The sequence below is a fragment of the Pseudophryne corroboree genome, chromosome 9 (assembly GCF_028390025.1).
Source record: "Pseudophryne corroboree isolate aPseCor3 chromosome 9, aPseCor3.hap2, whole genome shotgun sequence".
Taxonomy (NCBI): domain Eukaryota; kingdom Metazoa; phylum Chordata; class Amphibia; order Anura; family Myobatrachidae; genus Pseudophryne; species Pseudophryne corroboree.
The window spans coordinates 396,944,141-396,966,256 of NC_086452.1; the positions used below are offsets into that span (position 1 = coordinate 396,944,141).

Consider the following 22,116-nt stretch of genomic DNA (forward strand, 5'->3'; position numbering starts at 1 on the left):
CGAAAACTATAATCACTAAGGCATACTTAATAATAAGTAACTTATGAGGTATTCCACGCTTGTGTAAAGGGGCCTACACACTGGGCGATATCTTGAAAGATATGAACGATATTGTTGTTCATATCTTTCAGTGCAGATGCATCAATGATGAACGATGCGCGTGCCCGAAATCGTTCATCGTTGATCGATCATCGTTGATACATGCCAAGATATAGATGTATGTACTCTCGTATCATCCCAATTGACCATCGATATCTTCCAATGTGTAGGCTAGCGATCGCCTCTGCCTAATTGACAGGCAGAGGCGGTCGCTGGGCGGGAGGGGGCGGCACGGCGGTCAATGAGCACACAGGGGCTAATTCAGGTTGGATCGCAGAGTGCGATCCAATCAGAATTTTTACTGAAAAGATGCAGGCGCATGAAAAAGTGATCGCCTCTGCCTGTCAAACAGGCAGAGGCGGTCGCGGGGCAGCAACGCTCAGTTTCCAGATCACGGCAGCTGCGAGACATCACATGCATCCCCTGTGATCAGGAAACTGGCGGCGAGTCTCCTGCGGCCACAGTTAAGCTGCGCCAGCAGGAGGTTCCCACAGTTTCTGCTAACAAGCAGAAATTGCGAACGCTCCGCAATTTCTGCTTGTTTAACTGGGGGAGGCTCTGGTCAGCATGCTGGGCTGCCTTGCCCAGCGATGGGCGGCCCCCAGCATGCGATCCAAAGGATAGCAAATTCTGCTGATTAGCATCGCTGACCTTTTTTCGACAGCTGCAGGCAGTGTCAGACTGGCCCACAGGTGTACAGGGGAAAACACCGATGGGCCCCACAGCCTGGGGGCCCACCCTCTCCTCTAGGGATCAGGTTCCAGACTGAACACTTGCTTATACACTATACATAGCTTACTGCACATGACTATGGTGTATTCACTACAGTACAATGCTGTTATTAATGTGGTATATCATGTATTCACTAGCAGTATTTACTATATATAGTTATCAAGGGGCCCAGACCATACATTAATGGTTTGCAAAGCCTCTAAACATGGGCTCCTACTGGCACATTTCCCCGGTGGGCCCTTCATGCCCCAGTCCGACACTGGCTGCAGGTGGCAATGCCCTATCTCTACAGCAGGGACAGAGCTGTCCCTGGCTGTGGCGGGTACCGGCTCCAAACTGCACTGGGGTTCTCGCGTGAGTAGCGAGATCTTGCGCATGCGCAGTGGAGCCAGCTGGGCACAGAGACACAGTGAGACAGCACTGAGCTGATATGCTGTGTGCTCAGCGGGGCATCGCTCCCCCGCTCTGGCAGACAAGATGTTAATACATCTTGTCAATATCCCTTCCTGCTTCGCCTTGGTAATGAGGGGAAGCCGGAAGTGTTATAGCGGCACGACCCGTAGGGATTAGCGTTAACATTTTTATCAAAACGGCCACTCCGTCAGAGGTCTACGCCGGAAGTGATGTCACATGGCTGCTGCAGCCATCGGGAACAGGTACATAACCAGACTTCAGGTCAACGTGTCATCCATGAGCACTGCTGATATGGTTGATTCTATTTCGGAGTGGGAGAAGGGACCTTCTGACGTATCTAGGGGAGGAGACACGTCACCAGGGGGAGGAGCTACGGGCGAACAGGGTACCCGAAAAGTACGCTCGCCACGCTTCGGGCTCGGTGGCTCGCTCCGCTCGCCACCTGATTACCAGAGGAAGACCCTAACAGGTTGAAACGCGTTGGAGCTACCCATCTATACTACATTGGACTGAGGACGAATATTCACTACAAAGAAGGACAGTACTGCTAATCCTTTCCGCAAACCATCCGGTCACGTGATCCGGAGTTCCGGAAGCAACCGGTTGCCAGGCGACGGAAGAAGCCCGAGACAGCGGAGAGTGGAAGGCGGAGGGGAAGGGAGAAGGTAAGTCCCTGTAGGAGGAGGAGAGGCGCGGCCAGCCGCTCGGAGAGCTCCGGCCGGGTCCACTTCGCCTCTGTGACAGGCGCACACCCCAGGTCAGCGGCCCCACAGAGCGGGCCTGATTCGGGCGCTCTACTGTGGGACGTGCTGCAGGAGGAATAGCGCCAGTCCAGGGTCCTTATTCTCCACTCTAACCAAAGCATACACTACCGCTGTCAACTGTTCATCACTTCACAAGAGAATCCTTCACTTCAGAGCACAGATTAGCGGGACGCCGCTGTCTGTATAGACTTGTAAACCGTTTGGACTTTAGTACATATTATCATTAATATTTTTTTGTGGCATTTTTCTTTTTCTTTTTTTCGACTTTACAAAGATTACAGCATTTGTTCTTTCAATTGAACCTTGCACTTCAGAATTTAAGCTCAAACCAGGAGCGTGCCCCAATCACTGATTGACTTTTAAACCGAATTTATACCTGTTGGGAAAGAAAGTATCTCAGCATCTTAGAATAAACAACCTTAAGTATATTACCTGCTTTTTCATTATTGATTTTAGTTTCACTTTATAACCGTATCATTCACCACTACAAATAGGGTTTGAGCGCTGGTTCCCTGTGGATTTATCCACATCTGTATACTTACCATTTAAGGGGGGGTGGGACACCCCTCATTACCAGCAGCACACCCCGCCTCAGATTAACACCTCAGTGCGCAGAGAACCCATTTCTGTATAGTAGAGGAACTATCCCGCTGGCGTAGCTTCTCCCCCTTATGTCGTAACTCCTCCCCCAGAAGGAAAAGGTCCCTTAGCCCACTTGATTCTAGCATCTACCCTGCTTGATATGCCAAGCATGTTGATATTCTCATGTCAACCTGATGCATGTCGACATAACTGTCACACTAACATACCACACTTACTTTTGTTGAAAACAAAGTGAAAAAAATAAACAGGTAATGAGCAGCCAGACAGCACCGCACACACAGTAACACAATCTCCCACTGCTGCAAAACATAAATATTTCACCCCAAAATGAGGCACAGACATCACACAGTAACTGCGTGCGGCATGAAGGGGATACGCGCACGGCAGGTTCTGTGGGGAAAGCAGAGTCACACCGGATTCACGTATGTTGTGAGTGGAAGCGGGCCACGCCGGGTCCCAACGCTCCGGTCACCGGGGGAGCGGCACTACTCGCTCTCACATTCTGGGGGGAGGTCTCTTCCTTTGACAGTTTAGAGTGGGCCGGCAAAGGGATGGACGGCCGCTGATTGGCTGAGCGCGTCGCCCCGCCCCGTGCTGTGGTGACGCAGGAGGCCGGCTGCTGTGCGGCTCTGTGGGGAGGTCGCTCGTATTCAATATGGCGGCGCGGGAGGAAGGGGAGCTCGGCGGGGTTGCGGGCCATTAAGCTGCCGGATCGCAAAGCCGAACGAGGATTCTGAGGCCCCTGGAAGGAGCGGCGGCTGAGCTCTCCCCTGTACCCGGCAAGATAACCTCCGCCCCCGGGTCACCTCCGGTGTTACCCTTATCACCGCTGCTCGCGTAACTCCTCGCCGTGCCCCAGGACTCCTGAAGCGGGGGAAACTCGGGCCTGTCCCCGGGGGAGGGCCCCTGCACCCAGACTCTCCCTCCCCCCCACTGCCGTCAGTGCTGAGGATGCCGCCAGTCCTCTAACCTGTGTGCCTGCACCTCTCCCACCTGTCAGATCCTCCTCACCTGCCCCACTCTCACTCCTGTGCCAGGGCATGGAGACTTGTAGCCTGCTGGATGTGACTGCAGGCTAACTGTGAATCCCCTCCTGCCCATTACTACACACTCTGACTGGCCTGGCAGAGCACACACTGCACCAGTACAGGGAAGGGTGGATGTGCAGAGTCTGGACATTGGCACAGGATTGGCACCGGGCTGGCAGATGTTGCTCTCTGCACCATTCCTGATGATGGATTGAAAGCTGGATACCTGGAGACCAATTCTTTCTTTCCGCTACCGGTGGTCCTTCATGGGACCAGTATGGGGTATTGGCTGTGGAACTGGAAGGATAGTTAGCAGACTGACCCACAGTCCTTTTGGCCAGAGTGTTATGAATCGTTGATCGTTCTGCAGTGGAATATCTGGAGTTCTGGTAACGACCAGCAGTGGATAGTCTGGATTAGGATATTCCTGTCCCTCTTTGTTTCCAGTCGGAGTGACCCTCTCCCACAGCTGACCCAGATGCCTTCAGCCTTTGCAATCTTCACCTGCCGCCCAAATTCGCACCCTTTCCAGGAGCGGCATGTCTACTTGGACGAGCCGGTCAAGATTGGCCGCTCGGTGGCCCGCTGCCGCCCGGCACAAAATAATGCCACCTTTGATTGCAAGGTTCTATCAAGGAACCATGCGCTGGTGTGGTTTGATCACAAGACTGGCAAGGTAATCAATGGGATCTGGAGTAATTTGCTATAAAGGTTTGCATGGTATCCAGCTAGCCTTGTGATAACCCTACTCTGGGCCAGGAGCAGACACTTGATTTCAGTAGATGCTGGCGGTGTAGAGCTCAGGGACAGTTTTTGCTTCTCTTGGGAAAGGGGAGATTCGGTTTCCTTAAAATGGAAATGTATGTCCTTCTGTGATGGTATAGATTTACACCTACAGCTGCTTCGGCTGGGCACACTGAGGGCCTGGAGTACAAATGTTGTGGCAGTCATCAGAGCTATAGCCTGTAACCGTTCCGTCTCTATAGTTGCTTGTCAATGGCATTTGTGGTTTTTCTGTTTGATATACACAGAAAAGGCCCTAAGTTTGCTTGGGAGCAGTAGACCAAGTCTTGTTAGATAATGTAATATGTGAAGGAGATGATCTGTGCTTGCGTGATTCTACTGAACAGTTGGTTAGATCCTAATTGGGGCCTCCTAGTAATGCAATGCATTAGTAAGCATAATTTGCACTTGTGACAAAACAACAAGTCAAACGAGAGACTGACTCACCTGTAATTACACATACTTTCTGATTGTAATACTGACCCACATTTAGGCTTGGACAAATATTGTGTTCCCAGATGTTGCTGAATTGGGAACAGTCGTCAAAACAATCTCTCAGTAGGTTGTTTTTGTTTTGGGGAAATTTTTAGCTGGATTTTGAGAAGTAGGACTATTGAAAAGATCCCCCTTCTCTTTTTTTTTTTTTTTTTTTTTTTGTTCTGTACATTATACCCATAATATGACAATTAGGTTTATTCAGGGTTACAGTGTAGTGGTCTGCTACCCAGATGATGCCACATTTGTGGCCCAGCTTTTATTGTGTGAGAGCTATTCAATTACTCCCTGTGATGGCCCTGGATTAGCTGTGTTGAACTGCAGCTCCTGAGCTAAAAGCTGGACGTGTTGCAGATGTGCCTTGAAGCCATACTTTATGCAGATTTGTGCTCACAGCTCTGAAGGCCACTCAGGCCAATCTAGCACCAGCGATAGAGATGTGCGGGGCTACGCATCGCTATTGCTGTGAGGGGGTACCCACGTAGTGATCGCTGCTTAAAATCTAAGCAATCTAGTCAGATTGCTTAGATTTTAAGCAGCGATCGCTCCGTGAGTACCCCCTTAAGAGATAAATTCATGTTAAAGAATTGATAGCCCCCCTAGAAATTCAACACAGGTTTGGGGTGGTAGAATCTTATTATATCCGTTTTGGGTAAATTAAATTCTAAGCGGTATGTTGCCGAAATCTCAAGTTTTAATGTAAACCTGTATGGGTTGCGAGGGAAAACTTGATTGGCACATCATGGGTATTGTACCGAATCAAATGCCCTGATTCTTAGGGGTCGATTCAATTCGGCAACAGATGAATAGCACCGGGAATTAGCTCCCGACCCTATTCAATTTAGCTAAAGTTAAGTCGGCGAATGCCCATTCTCGCCGTCTTAACAGGTAGTTTTGTCGGGAGAACGGGCATTCTCCGACTTAACTACCCACGGCGATGCTGATTCCCGACAGAATCAGCCTTGCGCCGGCCGCGCGGCAGCACTTTGGTCGGTTTTCTTCTCTCACCCCCCGGGGGTGAGAGAAAAATTCCCGACAATTGCGGGTAACTAGTAGCTGAATTGAATAGTGTCGGGAGCTAATTCCCGGCGCTATTCATCTGTTGCCGAATTGAATCGACCCATAGTAATGTTAGACAGGTACCTACTACGTAACAGATTGAAGTGAAGGGCAAGTATACCTCCACAAGAGGTGGTGACAGTGGTAATGGTTAACAATATTTAAATTGTCCTCAGAATATTTAAAGTTCTTTTGTCTTATTACTGAGAGATGGATAATTTGGGTCTTTGTTGACAGTATGTTGGTCTTGATTTCAAGCATCAACTTTCTGGAAATGTTGCTGAACTTCCAAGCATTTTTAATGTGAGTTTATAACATAGGCTTATCGGGTGTGGATCATTAGATTGACAGTGGGGTCGATTCAATTCCGCAACTTAAGAATAGCGCCGGGAATTAGCTACCGACGCTATTCAATTCAGCTTCAGTTAAGTCGGCGATGTCCCGTTCTTGCCGACTAAACAGGTTGAATTGTCGGGAGAACGGGCATTCTCCGACTTAACTCCCCGGCGCGAGGCTGATTCCCGACAGAATCAGCCTCGCGCCGGCCGCGAGGCAGCACTTTTGTCGGGTTTCTTCTCTCATCCCCCGGGGATGAGAGAAGAATTCCCGACAATTGCGGGTCACTAGCAGCTGAATTGAATAGCGTCGGGAGCTAATTCCCGGCGCTATTCTTAAATTGCCGAATTGAATCGACCCCAGTGTCTAGGTGGACCACTATAGGTCGACAGGGTTGGAAGGTCGACATGTGCCAGGTCGACAGATCAAAAGGTCGACATGAGTTTTTTTTTTTTTTTTTTTTCATTTTCTGCGTACAGTGACCGGGAAGCCGAATTAGTGCATCGTGTTCGCTCACCATGTTTCGGTCAAGGTGCCTTGCTTCGCTCGGCACAGATTACCATTCCAATCATAGTCCACGTGGATCGTTAAGTATGAAAAAGTAAAAAAAAAAGAAAAAAATGTGAAAGACACATGTCGACCTAGAAACCCTGTCGACCTAAACATTATCGACCTAGACAGTGTTGATCTTCAGACCGGATCCCAGGCTTATCACCATAATACAATTTATAAAAGCTTGGTCTAAGCTATCAAATATTGGACTTCCTGAAGGAATGCGTTTCTCTGTATATTGAGTTGAAGACATGGTCATGTCCTCTAATACAGTGCTTCTTAAATCCAGTTCCTGGACAACTTAACAATGCATGTTTTACATTTCTCCTTTTCAGGAGCACAGGCTTATTCAGTAATGACTGACACATGCAGAGGCGATTAATTTGTTTTGGGCACCCATAGCTCCCATCTAATTCAGTTGTAAAAGCGTCTTCTCCCGTACTATGTGCTGGGTGCACTTGCACATGTGCCCAGCCCCAAAGCCCTACTTTAGGATCTTGCCTCAGGGGGGTGTGGGCAGAAATCTGCAATAAATACAGTCTCTGGCTTAGGTGCCCAAAACATTTGAATGGCTCCTGGTTACTTTAGTCTAAAGTGACTGGTAGTCAGTTGTTTTGGGTGCCCAGCCCTGAAGCTAGTGTATCGCATATTTCTGCCCACACCGTTGTGAGGTGCGAGCAGAAATCTGTTTAAAGTAGGGCTTTGGGGCTGGTCATGAGTGCAGGTACACCTTCACTGCATTGTAAATAGCACTTAGTACGAGAGAAGGCGCTTTACATGGCTAATCATGTGCATTTTGGGGCGAGAGAAAGGGGCCGTCGCTTAATTGATTAGCTCCCATCAGATTAGATGAGCTACTGACCTCTAAAACAATCGAGTCGCCCCTTTTATACCCCTTTCAGACCTACTTCAAAATCCCCGGTTTTTGTGTGTGAACGTGCATCAACCTGGGATTTAGGTAGCTCTAAATGCAAATGACCTGGGACTAAGTCCTGGGTTCGCGACCCCGGGAATCTGCTGGCGTGCTAGACCAGCCAATTTCCCAGGTCTGATGTCTGAGGGGGTGTTAGTGTGTCCTGAGAACTGGTATGTCCATAGCATTACTGAAGCTTCGAGTCTTCTACTATCGTTGTATATTAACACGTGTACTAACAACAGAATTAAGTATATTTTACTGTCCTTGTTTACACATGCCTGCTTTCCGTTCATAAAAAGAATATACAGCCAGGTCCATAAATATTGGGACATCGACACAATTCTCATATTTTGGGCTCTATACACCACCACAATGGATTTGAAATGAAACAAACAAGATGTGCTTTAACTGCAGACTTTCCGCTTTAATTTAAGGGTATCAACATCCAAATCAGGTGAACGGTGTAGGAATTACAACGGTTTCTATATGTGCCTCCCACTTTTTAAGGGACCAAAAGTAATGGGACAGTTGACTCAAAAGCTATTTAATGGACAGGAGTGGGCTATGCCCTCATTATTTCATCATCAGTTAAGCAGGTAAAAGGTCTGGAGTAGATTACAGGTGTGACATTTGCATTTGGAATCTGTTGCTGTTGACTCTCAATATGAGATCCAAAGAGCTTCCACTATCAGTGAAGTAAGCCATCATTAGGCTGAAAAATCAAAACAAACCCATCAGAGAGATAGCAAAAACATTTGGTGTGGCCAAATCAACTGTTTGGAACATAATTAAAAAGAAAGAACGCACCGGAGAGCTCAGCAACACCAAAAGACCCGGAAGACCACGGAAAACAACTGTGGTAGATGGCAGAAGAATTATTTCCCTGGTAAAGAAAAACTCCTTCACAACAGTTGCCCATATCAAGAACACTCTCCAGGAGGTAGGTGTATATGTGTCAAAGTCAACAATCAAGAGAAGACTTCACAAGAGTGAATATAGAGGGTTCACCACAAGATGTAAACCATTGGTGAGCCACAAAAACAGGAAGACCAGATTAGAGTTTGCCAAACAACATCTAAAAAAGCCTTTACAGTTTTGGAACAACATCCTATGGACAAATGAGACAAAGATCAACTTGTACCAGAGTGATGGGAAGAGAAGAGTATGGAGAAGTAAAGGAACTACTCATGATCCATAACATACCACCTCATCAGTGAAGCATGGTGGTGGTAGTGTCATTGCGTGGGCCTGTATGGCTGCCAATGGAACTGGTTCCCTTGTATTTATTGATAATGTAAAAAAAAGAATGGAGGCTGCGCTAGTGGAGGAAAAAAGCTGCAGGGTTTATGCAGCGAAACGCGTCAGGTATTCACCCGTTGGAACAGGACATCTCTGAATTGGACCCGAACCAGCCCATTCTGCCGACCAGTTATCCGGAGGAGCCCGAGAGAGGCACCAGCCTATTCCCGCATTGCATGAGGTACTCTACATCTAAGAGACATTACACTAACCCTCTAGCGGTATATGGAAATCTTTTATGGACTCTCTTCAGCAACATTAAAAGGTACCCTCCATACCGGATCATAACTGGACACCATATTGATGGGCAAAATATGGAACGGATTCTAGAGAACAATTTCCACTAATCCTGTACCAGCATTTTGGGTAAACTCCAACCTTTGCATATCATTGGCAAATTTAATAATTTTTTTTTTTTTTTTTTGCATATATTTGGCACATTATCTTGCACAGAATTCCTGCTTTTTAAAGAATTTGTTTTGTAATAAATTTTTATATTTACCTATTGAGTGTTTACACTGTTCTTTCCTCCACTAGCGCAGCCTCCATTCTTTTTTGTATTCTCTCCTTGGGAGTGACTCCCCTGTAATATTGGCTGCTGCTTAGCAAACCATCTCGTCTCACAGCACCCGAATACCTTTGGGTATATTTTACCTTATTTTTGCATTTATTGATAATGTGACTGCTGACAAAAGCAGCAGGATGAATTCTGAAGTGTTTCGGGCAATATTATCTGCTCATATTCAGTCAAATGCTTCAGAACTCATTGGACGGCGCTTCATAGTGCAGATGGACAATGACCCGAAGCATACTGCGAAAGCAACCAAAGAGATTTTTAAGGCAAATAAGTGGAATGTTATGCAATGGCCAAGTCAATCACCTGACCTGAATCCGATTGAGCATGCATTTCACTTGATGAAGACAAAACTGTAGGGAAAATGCCCCAAGAACAAGCAGGAACTGAAGAAATTTACAGTAGAGGCCTGGCATAACATCACCAGCGATGAAACCCAGCGTCTGGTGATGTCTATGCGTTCCAGACTTCAGGCTGTAATTGACTGCAAAGGATTTGCAACAAAGGGGTCGATTCAATTCGGCAACTTATGAATAGCGCCGGGAATTAGCTCCCGACGCTATTCAATTCAGCTGCTAGTTACCCGCAATTGTCGGGAATTCTTCTCTCATTCCCGGGGGAGAAGAAAACCGACAAAAGTGCTGCCTCGCGGCCGGCGCGAGGCTGATTCTGTCGGGAATCAGCATCGCTGCGGGTAGTTAAGTCGGAGAATGCCCGTTCTCCCGACAAAACTACCTGTTAAGTCGGCGAGAACGGGCTTTCGCCGACTTAACTTTAGCTGAATTGAATAGCGTCGGGAGCTAATTCCCGGCGCTATTCATAAGTTGCCGAATTGAATCGACCCCAAAGTATTAAAGTGAAAGTTTAAATTAGGATTGTTTTGAGTCAATTGTCCCATTACTTTTGGTCCCTTAAAAAGTGGGAGGCACATATAGAAACCGTTGTAATTGCTACACCGTTCACCTGATTTGGATGTAAATACCCTCAAATTAAAGCGGAAAGTCTGCAGTTAAAGCACATCTTGTTTGTTTCATTTCAAATCCATTGTGGTGGTGTATAGAGCCCAAAATATGAGAATTGTGTCGCTGTCCCAATATTTATGGACCTGACTGTATGTAAGTTTAGTGCCATGTTGACGCTATCTGACCTTGCAATTTTAGGTTTTAACCTTATCACTAAAGTATATTCATTTTGTAGTGAAAGTGAAGTTAAAGTAACTGCTTTGTCCAAGTGCTGGTATGCGTCCTGCGTTGTTTTACAATTTTGTAGCACTGATTTTTTTTTTTTTTTTCCATTTTTTTTCTTTCATTGAGACTAAAAGCAAGTGAGTGCACGAAGCATCTTTGTGACACTACCCTGCTTTGTTATGGGAATCCCCCACTAGCAGTAGTACTGCAGGTTCCCTGCATTGGAATCATCCTTTCCTCACGCTCCATCCATTACACCGGCAGTAGGAAGGCAGAACTTGGCATCACTGCTTACAGATTGCTCACTGTTGTCAAATTGCTGGCAACTGGGCCTTGGCAGTTATAAGCAATTACAGAGTACAGCTGCTTTACCTGTAGCCAGTAGGGAAGTCATCATTCGCAGGAAGTACGTTATTAAAAAAAAAAAAAAGAAACGTTTTAGGAATTGTTTTATTAAGGACAAATACTAATTAATGTGGTGTCGAGAGTTCAGTGATAAAACTCTCCAATCAAAATCCTGTCTCAGTAGTGGACAGGCTGAAAATCCTTCTTGAGCAATGATTCTTTTTAGCGGGACAGAACAAGGAAGTTTGGGGTTGGACAACCAGATCTACCAAATGGGCAACATTTGTCTGGCACTTGCTGCTGAATGGTAGCTCCCAACTTTTTGGTTGTATGATGGAGTCTTAAATTGTTTGACCAGTTTCCATGGGGTCTATTCATGAAGCAGTGAAAAGAGTGGAGAAGTGAGCCTGTGGAGAAGTTGCCCATGGCAACCAATCAGCTGCTCTGTACAATTGTATAGTATGCAAATTATTAATGTTACTTCAGTGCTGATTGGTTGCCATGGGCAACTCCTCCACTGGCTCACTTTTCCACACTTTTCACTTCTTCATGAATACACCCCATAGTCTCTTACACAATCTCTTAAGGGCCCTACACACTGGCCGACATGACTGCACGATATGAACGATGTTGTTCATTAATGAACGAAATACCGTTCATATCGTGCAGTGTGGAGGCTCCAGCGATGAACGATGCGCGGCCCCACGCTCGTTTATCGCTGGTCCCCCGTCGGCTGTACATGCAGGCCAATATGGACGATCTCGTCCATATTTGCCTGCCCTTCAATGCAGCCGGGTGACGGGGGGAGTGAAGAAACTTCACTCCCCCCGTCACTGCCCCCCGCCGCCGGGTCGGCCGTATCCGCCGTCGGGCAGCTCGGCGGTGGATCGGCCAGTGTGTAGGGCCTATTAGACTTCTAGAGTTTCCCTTACCCTCCTCATCCTGGTCAGTCAGTGACAATGATGTTACTAGTTCATAACAAATTACATACCGATACAAACCCAAGAATGGAGGTCTTTACTGTGTGAAGCTGACAGATCAACTTCATCTTCATAAAAAAAACGTTTTATAACTAAAGGATTACTTTTTAAATGGTGTTCTTTTGTCATGTTTGGGTACATTGCAGATGAGTCATTTTGTGTTTTTTTTTTTTTTTCTAATCCAAAATCCTCCTACAGAGGTAGAAAATATAAAAGCTGGTTAAACTTCAGCAAGCTGCATCATTTTACGTGATAATGCTACATTAGTTTGAGGCTGGTGGCAAAGACAACATCTTGTTTATTTCCTATCCGGGATAAGTCGGTAGTATGCAGCCAACATTGTGATGGAAATTAACTATTGCCATAAGGTTATATCTGACAATGTGTAGCTGTATGCAGAAGAGCTGCTTGTGCTATAGACTACGCATAAAGTACACCAGTAGTTTTTTTTTTTTTTTCTATGTAAAATGTTTGTCTTGTGATGTCTCTGTACTTGCATAGTTGATATTCTAGCAAACCGCACCCTTCTAGACAAATTGCATGATCTTCCCTTCTTTTTCTCTGCTCATCTGATTTTTGAGAAATGACAATATTGTTATGTATTTCCTATGCTAAACTAAGGGGTCAATTCAATTTGGCGAAAGTTGAATAGCGCCAGGAATTAGCTTCCGGGGCTATTCAATCATGCTCAATGTTAAGTCGGCGAATGCCCATTCTTCCGGATTTAACAGGTTGATTTTTCGGGAGACCGGGCATTCTCCGACTTAATTGACCGCCACCATGCTGATTCCCGACAGAATCAGCATTGCGCCGGCCGCGCACCAGCACTTTTGTCGGATTTCTGCTCAAACCCCCCGGGCTGAAAGAAGAAATTCCGGCAATTACATGTCACATGGCGCTGTATTGAATAGTGCCGGGTGCTAATTCCCCACGCTATTCAATTGTCGGCAAATTGAATTGACCCCTATGTTTCTTTACTGGATTTGGCTGTTAAATAGTTGCTATAAATTAGTAGAATTTAGCAGTTTGGTAATCTAGATTCTGTTAGATTCCATTTAAATTACTGGCATAAAACTATTTCCATTTTAATAAAAATAAATTAACCTAGCTAAACGCTATAGGACCGATTTAAATTGTTTATCGTGCAGCTGCCCGACGGCAGCAATTCAATTGTTCTGCAGAGGACAATTTTTTTTTCTTGCTCCTTCCTGAGGTACAAGAAAAAAATCTATGAAAACTCTGCACTTTGGACGCCTAAAGCAGGGAGTTTAGACAGGTTTAGCCGGTCTGTTGTCAACATGCTCGAACAATTGAAATGTGACAATTGTTCGGGCGTCTAAAAAGTCCAGTTTAGACGGGATTTTTAGACGTCAAAAACAACTGAATCGGCCTGACATCTATTCTGTTCGATTGGACCGATAAATTGACTGATTTTTCTGTCCTTGGAATGCTCAGATATTGATGCTACACGCTTTTTTGTTACTGATTTTCTGACACACCACACTGAATTTGTATGTCTGCCCACGAGAACGATCACCCGATTATTGCCAAATTGGCACAATAATTGTATAGTGTGTACATAGCTTTATTGTGTGTTAAAGTGTACCTAGTGCCCACTGCCTGGAGGCAGTCCTTTTGGGCATGCAGGGAGGAATTGAATTGTTTAATCCCGCAGCTGCCACTAGATGGTGCCCGATGGAGCAATTAAAATTTTGCTCTGTTCAGACGCAAATGCCGTAGGGTCACTTCTGCTTGCAGCCTCCTGAAGTTGCGAGCAGTTTGGGCGCCTTAACCGGAAGTTTAGCTGCTATGCCCGGCTAAACCAGGACTAATTGGGTGTGACAGAGGAAATAATTAATGGATGCTGCGTAGTGGGTGAAGATCTACATCCAGTTCTGAGCTCGCAGTGCGGGTGTAATTTCGGATCATTTGCATCCAACTCTGCATCAGCATTCTTTGGAATATTCCATCAGTCAGTGAAGAAACTACTTGCTCAGGAGGTTTGGTTCCGACCAAGAAATCCTGTGTATGCAGGTTGTGAAATTTTGGTTATCAGATGTGACAAAGGATAAATGAATACACAACGCAGGATCAACTGAGTTGACAAGCAACAATTATATCATACAATTTGCATATCTGTAGGTATATCTGTAAGGGAAAGTGATATGTGCTCTAATGTAGCATGTTAATGGAGACGGACTCTATTTTTATGTATGCACATTCGTTTGGTTACCTTATCACAAAATAGAAAAGGTGTGCTTTTGTTTTATGGCAAATGGTTAATTTCTTTAGGGTTCTAAAAGATGTTAAAATACAAAAAAAAAAGTTAAGCTTCTTAAACACTTCAAATTTTCAAATGTATTTTTTGTCTTATTCTTTTGGCACCACGACAATCTGTGCTGCCAGATAATGGCTGCACATATTAAGTGTTTTCTTCCTTTTTTTGTTTTGTTATTTATAAATGACCAACGTTCTCCCACATCATACTGAATTTGCATATGTCCGCCACTAGGAACATCAGGAAATCAGGATAAATCGTAGGGATTATAGGCAGATTGGGACTGCTCACACACTGCATGATAGTGTAACCTTTTGGGTGATCTATTGTAAAGACTGAGCGATGGGAGCCGAGCGTTTTTGGACTGTTCTATTGGTGTTTGGCCAAAACGCTTATGACTACACACTACGCAATAAAGCGGGTAGATCACCAGAATATTGGCAAATCGGCCCAATCATTGTGTAGTGTGTAGCCAGCTTTTTATATGGCTCCTCCCACCCCGCTGTCTTTCTTTCAAACTTAATTCCTTGAAGGGCACATTTTTGATGTGACGCTTTGCGCACAAAGCATAGCACATATGTTTATAGTTTTTGTACATACATTTTGCCCTTAGTAGATCATATACCCATGCATACATATAAGACGCCTAACATCTGCACTGAGAAACATACTGTATATGTCCAGTCTTCTTTAAAGATCGGCTGTAGCATATACATAAGTAGATAATTATAAATGTCTTTTCCAGTGCTGAAGTAGTTATAATCCGTATGTGTTATAAAACAGAAAAGTTAAACGATGGGTTAAGATATATAGGAAAAAAAATAAGTCTGTTCTGCTAGGGAAATACTGTAAGCAGTACATGCCCACTGCTTACCCTGTTCTTTCCCTCTTTATCAGTGTGCTGTGTTATTTACAATGCCTCCTCTGCCATCCAGTTGGCTAAGGATAGAAATTGTGTTCCAATTTCAGAGGTGGGCAAGGAGTAGACAACAACATTGTAACATGCACTTTGACTGTTGCATTCTGTATACAAGGGGGCAATTTATGGTCCTGCAGGGTGCACTGAAAAAGGGCAGGGTGCTTTTTCACATTTAAAAAATGGGCAGGGTGCAGCACCCTGCTGAAACAGCCTAGAAGGAACACTATGGGGGAAATTTACTAAGCTCCCGATTTTGACCGAGATGCCGTTTTTTCATCAAAGTGTCATCTCGGTAATTTACTAAGCACTAATCACGGCAGTGATGAGGGCATTCGTAATTTTTTGCAAGTTCAGGTAAAAAATTACGAATGAATACACCATCGGTCAAAACGCGGCTGTTTAAGTATGAATCTCGGTAATTTACTAAGAAGTGCAAAGCAAAAAAAGAACAAACACTGCCGTGAAAAATTACAACTCGTAAAAAAGTGCTAAAAAAAACCAGACCTTTTTTTTTTTCCCCGTGATTAGATAGGCATGCAGGGATCCATGAGATCCGTGCATGTATATCAATGGGAAGGGGTGGGAAAGTGCTTATTTTGTAAAAAAAAATTGCGTGGGGTCCCCCCTCCTAAGCATAACCAGCCTCGGGCTCTTTGAGCCGATCCTGGTTGCAAAAATATGTGGAAAAAAATGACAGGGGTTCCCCCATATTTAAGCAACCAGCATCGGGCTCTGCGCCTGGTCCTGGTCCCAAAAATACGGGGGACAAAAAGAGTAGGGGTCCCCCGTATTTTTAAAACCAGCACCGGGCTCCACTAGCTGGACAGATAATGCCACAGCCGGGGGTCACTTTTATATAGTGCCCTGCGGCCGTGGCATCAAAAATCCAACTAGTCACCCCTGGCCGGGGTACCCTGGGGGAGTGGGGACCCCTTCAATCAAGGGGTCCCCCCCCCCCCAGCCACCCAAGGGCCAGGGGTGAAGCCCGAGGCTGTCCCCCCCCCATCCAATGGGCTGCGGATGGGGGGGCTGATAGCCTTTGATGTAAAAGAAAAGATATTGTTTTTAGTAGCAGTACTACAAGTCCCAGCAAGCCTCCCCCGCATGCTGGTACTTGGAGAACCACAAGTACCAGCATGCGGCGGAAAAACTGGCCCGCTGGTACCTGTAGTACTACTACTAAAAAAATACCCAAAAAAAGACAAGACACACACACCGTGAAAGTATAATTTTATTACATACATACACACATACATACATACTTACCTTAAGTTCCCACGCAGGTCGGTCCTCTTCTCCAGTAGAATCCAAGGGGTACCTGTTGAAGAAATTATACTCACGAGATCCAGGGGTCCAGGCTCCTCGGCAAATCCAGGGTTAATCCACGTACTTGGAAAAAAAAAAAAACGGTGTCCCGACCACGAACTGAAAGGGGACCCATGTTTGCACATGGGTCACCTTTCCACGAATGCCAGAAACCCACTTTGACTTCTGTCTAAGTGGGTTTCTGCAGCCAATCAGGGAGCGCCACGTTGTAGCACTCTCCTGATCAGCTGTGTGCTCTTGTCCTCACTGACAGGCAGCACACGGCAGTGTTACAATGTAGCGCCTATGCGCTACATTGTAACCAATGATGGGAACTTTCTGCTCAGCGGTGACGTCACTTTAGGTCAACCGCAGGGCAGAAAGTTCCCAGCATTGGTTACAATGTACATTGTAACACTGCCGTGTGCTGCCTGTCAGTGAGGACAGGACCACTCAGCTGATCAGGAGAGTGCTACAACGTGGCGCTCCCTGATTGGCTGAAGAAACCCACTTAGACAGAAGTCAGAGTGGGTTTCTGGCATTCGTGGAAAGGTGACCCATGTGCAAACATGGGTCCCCTTTCAGTTCGTGGTCGGGACACTGTTTTTTTTTTTTTTTCAAGTACGTGGATTAACCCTGGATTTGCCGAGGAGCCTGGACCCCTGGATCTCGTGAGTATAATTTCTTCAACAGGTACCCCTTGGATTCTACTGGAGAAGAGGACCGACCTGCGTGGGAACTTAAGTTAAGTATGTATGTATGTGTGTATGTATGTAATAAAATTATACTTTCACGGTGTGTGTGTCTTGTCTTTTTTTGGGTATTTTTTTAGTAGTAGTACTACAGGTACCAGCGGGCCAGTTTTTCCGCCGCATGCTGGTACTTGTGGTTCTCCAAGTACCAGCATGCGGGGGAGGCTTGCTGGGACTTGTAGTACTGCTACTAAAAACAATATCTTTTCTTTTACATCAAAGGCTATCAGCCCCCCCATCCGCAGCCCATAGGATGGGGGGGGACAGCCTCGGGCTTCACCCCTGGCCCTTGGGTGGCTGGGGGGGGGGGACCCCTTGATTGAAGGGGTCCCCACTCCCCCAGGGTACCCCGGCCAGGGGTGACTAGTTGGATTTTTGATGCCACGGCCGCAGGGCACTATATAAAAGTGACCACCGGCTGTGGCATTATCTGTCCAGCTAGTGGAGCCCGGTGCTGGTTTTAAAAATACGGGGGAGCCCTACTCTTTTTGTCCCCCGTATTTTTGGGACCAGGACCAGGCGCAGAGCCCGATGCTGGTTGCTTAAATATGGGGGAACCCCTGTCATTTTTCCCCCCATATTTTTGCAACCAGGATCGGCTCAAAGAGCCCGAGGCTGGTTATGCTTAGGAGGGGGGACCCCACGCATTTTTTTTTAATGATTTTACAGTGTTTAATTTATAAAAAAAAAAAAAAAAAAACCCCAGCACGGATCACACAGATCCGGCCGAGATTGATTGTAAAAAAAGTCGGCAGTGTTTTGCTAATCACTGCCGTAAAAACAGGTAAAAAACCACGAATGACATCGACATCGGAAGAAAAGAAAAACCCGAATACGACAGCTTAGTAAATCCATCGTAATCAATTCAAAAAGTTGCAATTTTACACTGTCGATGTCATTCGTGATTGAACTTGGACATGATTCTGGAAAATACGAATCTTAGTAAATGTACCCCTATGTCTGTGAATACCGTCGTTCAGACAAATCATGCAGCACAGCCGATGGTCGATCTATTTGCAGATATAATGTACATCATGCTGTATACACTTGCTGCAGAGACCGCCGGTGACTGACATCACAACTGGGCGGGCACATGTAAATTACATCAGGCACGACACATCGGGCCTATGATTGCTAAGTGTGCGTGCACTTACCCATTCTGTGTACCCGACATAAGACTAATCTATTAACCTTCTGCTATATCTCGGGTGGGTTGGGTGTTATTGGGGTCTATATACTAAGCCTTGAAGAGAGATGAAGTGGACAGAGATAAAGTACCAGCCAATCAGCTCCTAACGTGAATGTTACAGGCTGTGTTTGAAAAAATGACAGCTAGTAGCTAATTGGTTGTTACTTCATCTCCATCCACTTTCTCTCTCCATGGCTTAGTACAGTGGTTCCCAAACTTTTTTGAATCACGGCGCCCTAGAGTATCAGAATTTTTTACACGGCACCCCTAGACCAAAAGATTCTTATTGAGAAATTTAGAAATAAATATTAAATTAAGTAAATTGTATTTATATGTCATCCTTAGGTTCAATTGTGTGGTGAGGGACAATATTTGCTTCTGTTTGTCCACATATTTTATGATTGGCAGCCACCAGCACTGGTTTTGCCTAAAACATTGGCCATAAATAATTTGAATTGGTCCTGAACCACCAATCCAAGGCTTCCCTGGGGTGCCTCGGGACTGGCTTAGTCCGTAGACCCCCTTAACTACTTAAGGGTATCTTGGTACACACTGTTCTGCCACTGCCTCTATATAAAACCATTTTCACCATGTCAGTGTATCTATGGTTAGAATGATGGTCGTAACACAACACCATAGTATCACTGCTGTTGGTTTTGTTGAACTGCTTTCCTCTATAAACAGCCTAATACAGTGTTGATTTGCATTTTTTAAAATTGTCTAAACAGTCTTATTAAACACCAAATAAATATTTGATGGATGACACTGAGCTAATTTTGGATTGTTCCATAAAGGGGAGATTGCAAGCTAGATGATAATCTTAATATGTATACTAATTGGGTTAGTAATTACTGGTCCACATGGCTCTCTGTAAATAGATGATTCTTTTAGTTTTTGACACAGGGGTCTGTTGACCTTTTCCACAATGTTATCAGGCAGTTGTCTTATTCCTGAGAGTATTGGGTGGCTGATGTCCATCAGGTCATATATGTAGAGCTACAACACTACAATCCCTAGGTCTTAAAGATAGTCCTTTCTTGGTTCCTATCCTACCTATCTAATCGCTCCTTCAGTGTTCGCTTCTCTGAATCCACCTCCTTTTTGCTACCTCTTTCAGTTAGAGTACCACAAGGCTCGGTCTTAGGTCCTCTGCTTTTCTCAATCTATACCTCATCTCTTAGTAAACTAAACAGCTCTTTTGGATTTCTATATCATCTGTACGCAGATGATACTCAAATCTACCTATCCTCCCCAGATTTGTTACCATATGTATTGGTCAGGGTCACTGAATGCCTTTCTGCTGTTTCATCTTGGATGTCATCTCGCCACCTCAAACTTAATATTTCCAAAACAAAGCTACTTATATTTCCACCGGCCAATAGTAGCTACCAACCTGATATCTCTATCACTGTTGAGAACTCAACAATCAACCCTACCCCACAAGCTCGCTGCCTAGGTGTTATACTTGACTCAGAACTGTCCTTTGTTCCCCACATTTAATCTGTCTCAAGATCATGTTACATACATCTAAGAAACATATCCAAAATACGACCATACCTTACACAAGACACTGCAAAAACTCTAATCCATGCTTTCATTATCTCCCGCATTGATTATTGCAGTAGTCTTCTTACTGGTCTTACCAAAAAGAGACTCTCACCATTACAATCCACTCTGAATGCAGCTGCGAGGCTAATCTTCCTTGCTAGACGTTCATCGTCTGCAGATCCACTCTGTCAGTCCCTCCATTGGCTACCTGTATTCTACTGTATTCAATATAAAATACTTTTACTCACACATAAGGCCAGTAACCATACTACAGCAATGTACATCTCTTCGCTCATCTCAAAATATCTCCCAACCCGACCTCTCCACTCTTCACAAGATCTACGTCTCTCATCCACACTTATTACTTGCTCTCATGCACTATTGCAGGACTTTCTTCGGGCTGCACCCACTCTGTGGAATGCCCAACCATGCACAATAAGACTCTCCCCTAGTCTCCAAACCTTCAAACGTTCCCTGAAAACTCACCTCTTCAGGCTAACTTCTCACATTCCAGAACCGCGCACTCAACCTTCATAAGCTTTCCTGTCCGATTATATCCCCACTGTACAGTCCGCACATATCCTCCACATATTTTCTCTTTCTTCACTTTCCCTTCTTTCTGACCAGGGTTCCTCATTGCTGTGATGTGATATCATGCAACCCACCTAGAACCTTTGCAATCCAGTGCCTTTCCTTGTGTATCAATGCCTATTTCCCTATAGATTGTAAGCTTGCGAGCAGGGCCTTCCTACCTCTGACTGTTTATTTCCCAGTTTTGTTGTATCATAGGGGTCAATTCAATTCGGCAACAGATGAATAGCGCCAGGAATTAGCTCCCGACGCTATTCAATTCAGCTAAAGTTAACTCGGCGAATGCCCGTTCTCGCCGACTTAACAGGTAGTTTTGTCTGAAGAACGGGCATTCTCCGACTTAACTACCCGCGACGATGCTGATTCCCGACAGAATCATCCTCACGCCGGCCGCGCAGCAGCACTTTTGTCTGTTTTCTTCTCTCACCCCCCGGGGGTGAGAGAAGAATTCCCGACAATTGCGGGTAACTAGTAGCTGAATTGAATAGCGTCGGGAGCTAATTCCCGGCGCTGTTCATCTGTTGCCGAATTGAATCGACCCCATTGTGTCCAATTGTAAAGCGCAACGGAATTTGCTGCGCTATAAAAGAAACTTAAATAAATAAAATAAATAATACATACAGACGGTATTCTTCTGATTGCAGCACGCAAATTGGGAGCTGTGTTTATACTTTATGTAATAGGGGTGGTCTTCTGTTTGCCGGCGGTCGGGCTCCCGGCGCTCAGTATACCGGCGCCGGGAGCCCGACAGCCGGAATACCGACAATTATTTTCCCTCGTGGGGGTCCACGACCCCCATAGAGGGAGAATAAAATAGTGTGGCGCGCGTAGCGCGCCACCGTGCCCGTAGTGTGGCGAGCGCAGCGAGCCCGCAAGGGGCTCATTTGCGCTCGCCAAGCTGTCGGTAAGCCGGCGGTCGGGCTCCCGGCGCCGGGATGCTGGTCGCCGGGAGCCCGACCGCCGGCCAGCCGTAGTGAACCCATGTAATAGGACTAATTGTTATCTATGGAGAGGTAGTGATCACAGATTAGTATACTGTATGGATGGAGAGCAATGGCATTTGTAAACATAGGCTTCATTGGGGAATTCACTTGTTCTGGGCGCCCTGCGTATTAATGGGCGCCTGACCAAGCAGTTCAGTTGTTGCGCTGATCTGTTGCGATTGGGTGCACTCATTGCTGCTTGCAGCCTCCTGAGGTGAAGACCAGAAATGTGTAAAAAGTCTCTGGTTTGGGTGCTCTAACCAGGACATTATATAAACCCAGTGTTTTTCTAATGACAGGCGCAATACTACATGGGTGCCCAAAACATTTGAATTGCTCCGTTGGGCGCCCATTACTTATGGAGATGCCCAAAACAATTGAATCA

At 45.6% G+C, this 22,116-nt stretch overlaps 1 protein-coding gene across 5 annotated transcripts in view; it reads left to right on the forward strand.

Annotated features, from left to right (window-relative positions):
• The first annotated feature begins 3,209 nt into the window (after positions 1–3,209).
• The window catches only part of SLMAP (sarcolemma associated protein), a 266,543-nt gene continuing 247,636 nt past the window's right edge, over positions 3,210–22,116 (forward strand). For 2 of the 5 annotated variants that reach the window (XM_063940862.1, XM_063940866.1), the window contains exon 1: positions 3,211–4,316. In XM_063940862.1, coding sequence (XP_063796932.1) covers positions 4,119–4,316 — 198 coding nt within the window. In that variant the 5' untranslated portion in view covers positions 3,211–4,118. Of the gene's footprint in view, positions 4,317–22,116 lie in introns of all 5 variants that reach the window. The other 3 variants (XM_063940865.1, XM_063940864.1, XM_063940863.1) reach the window with 3 other exon arrangements.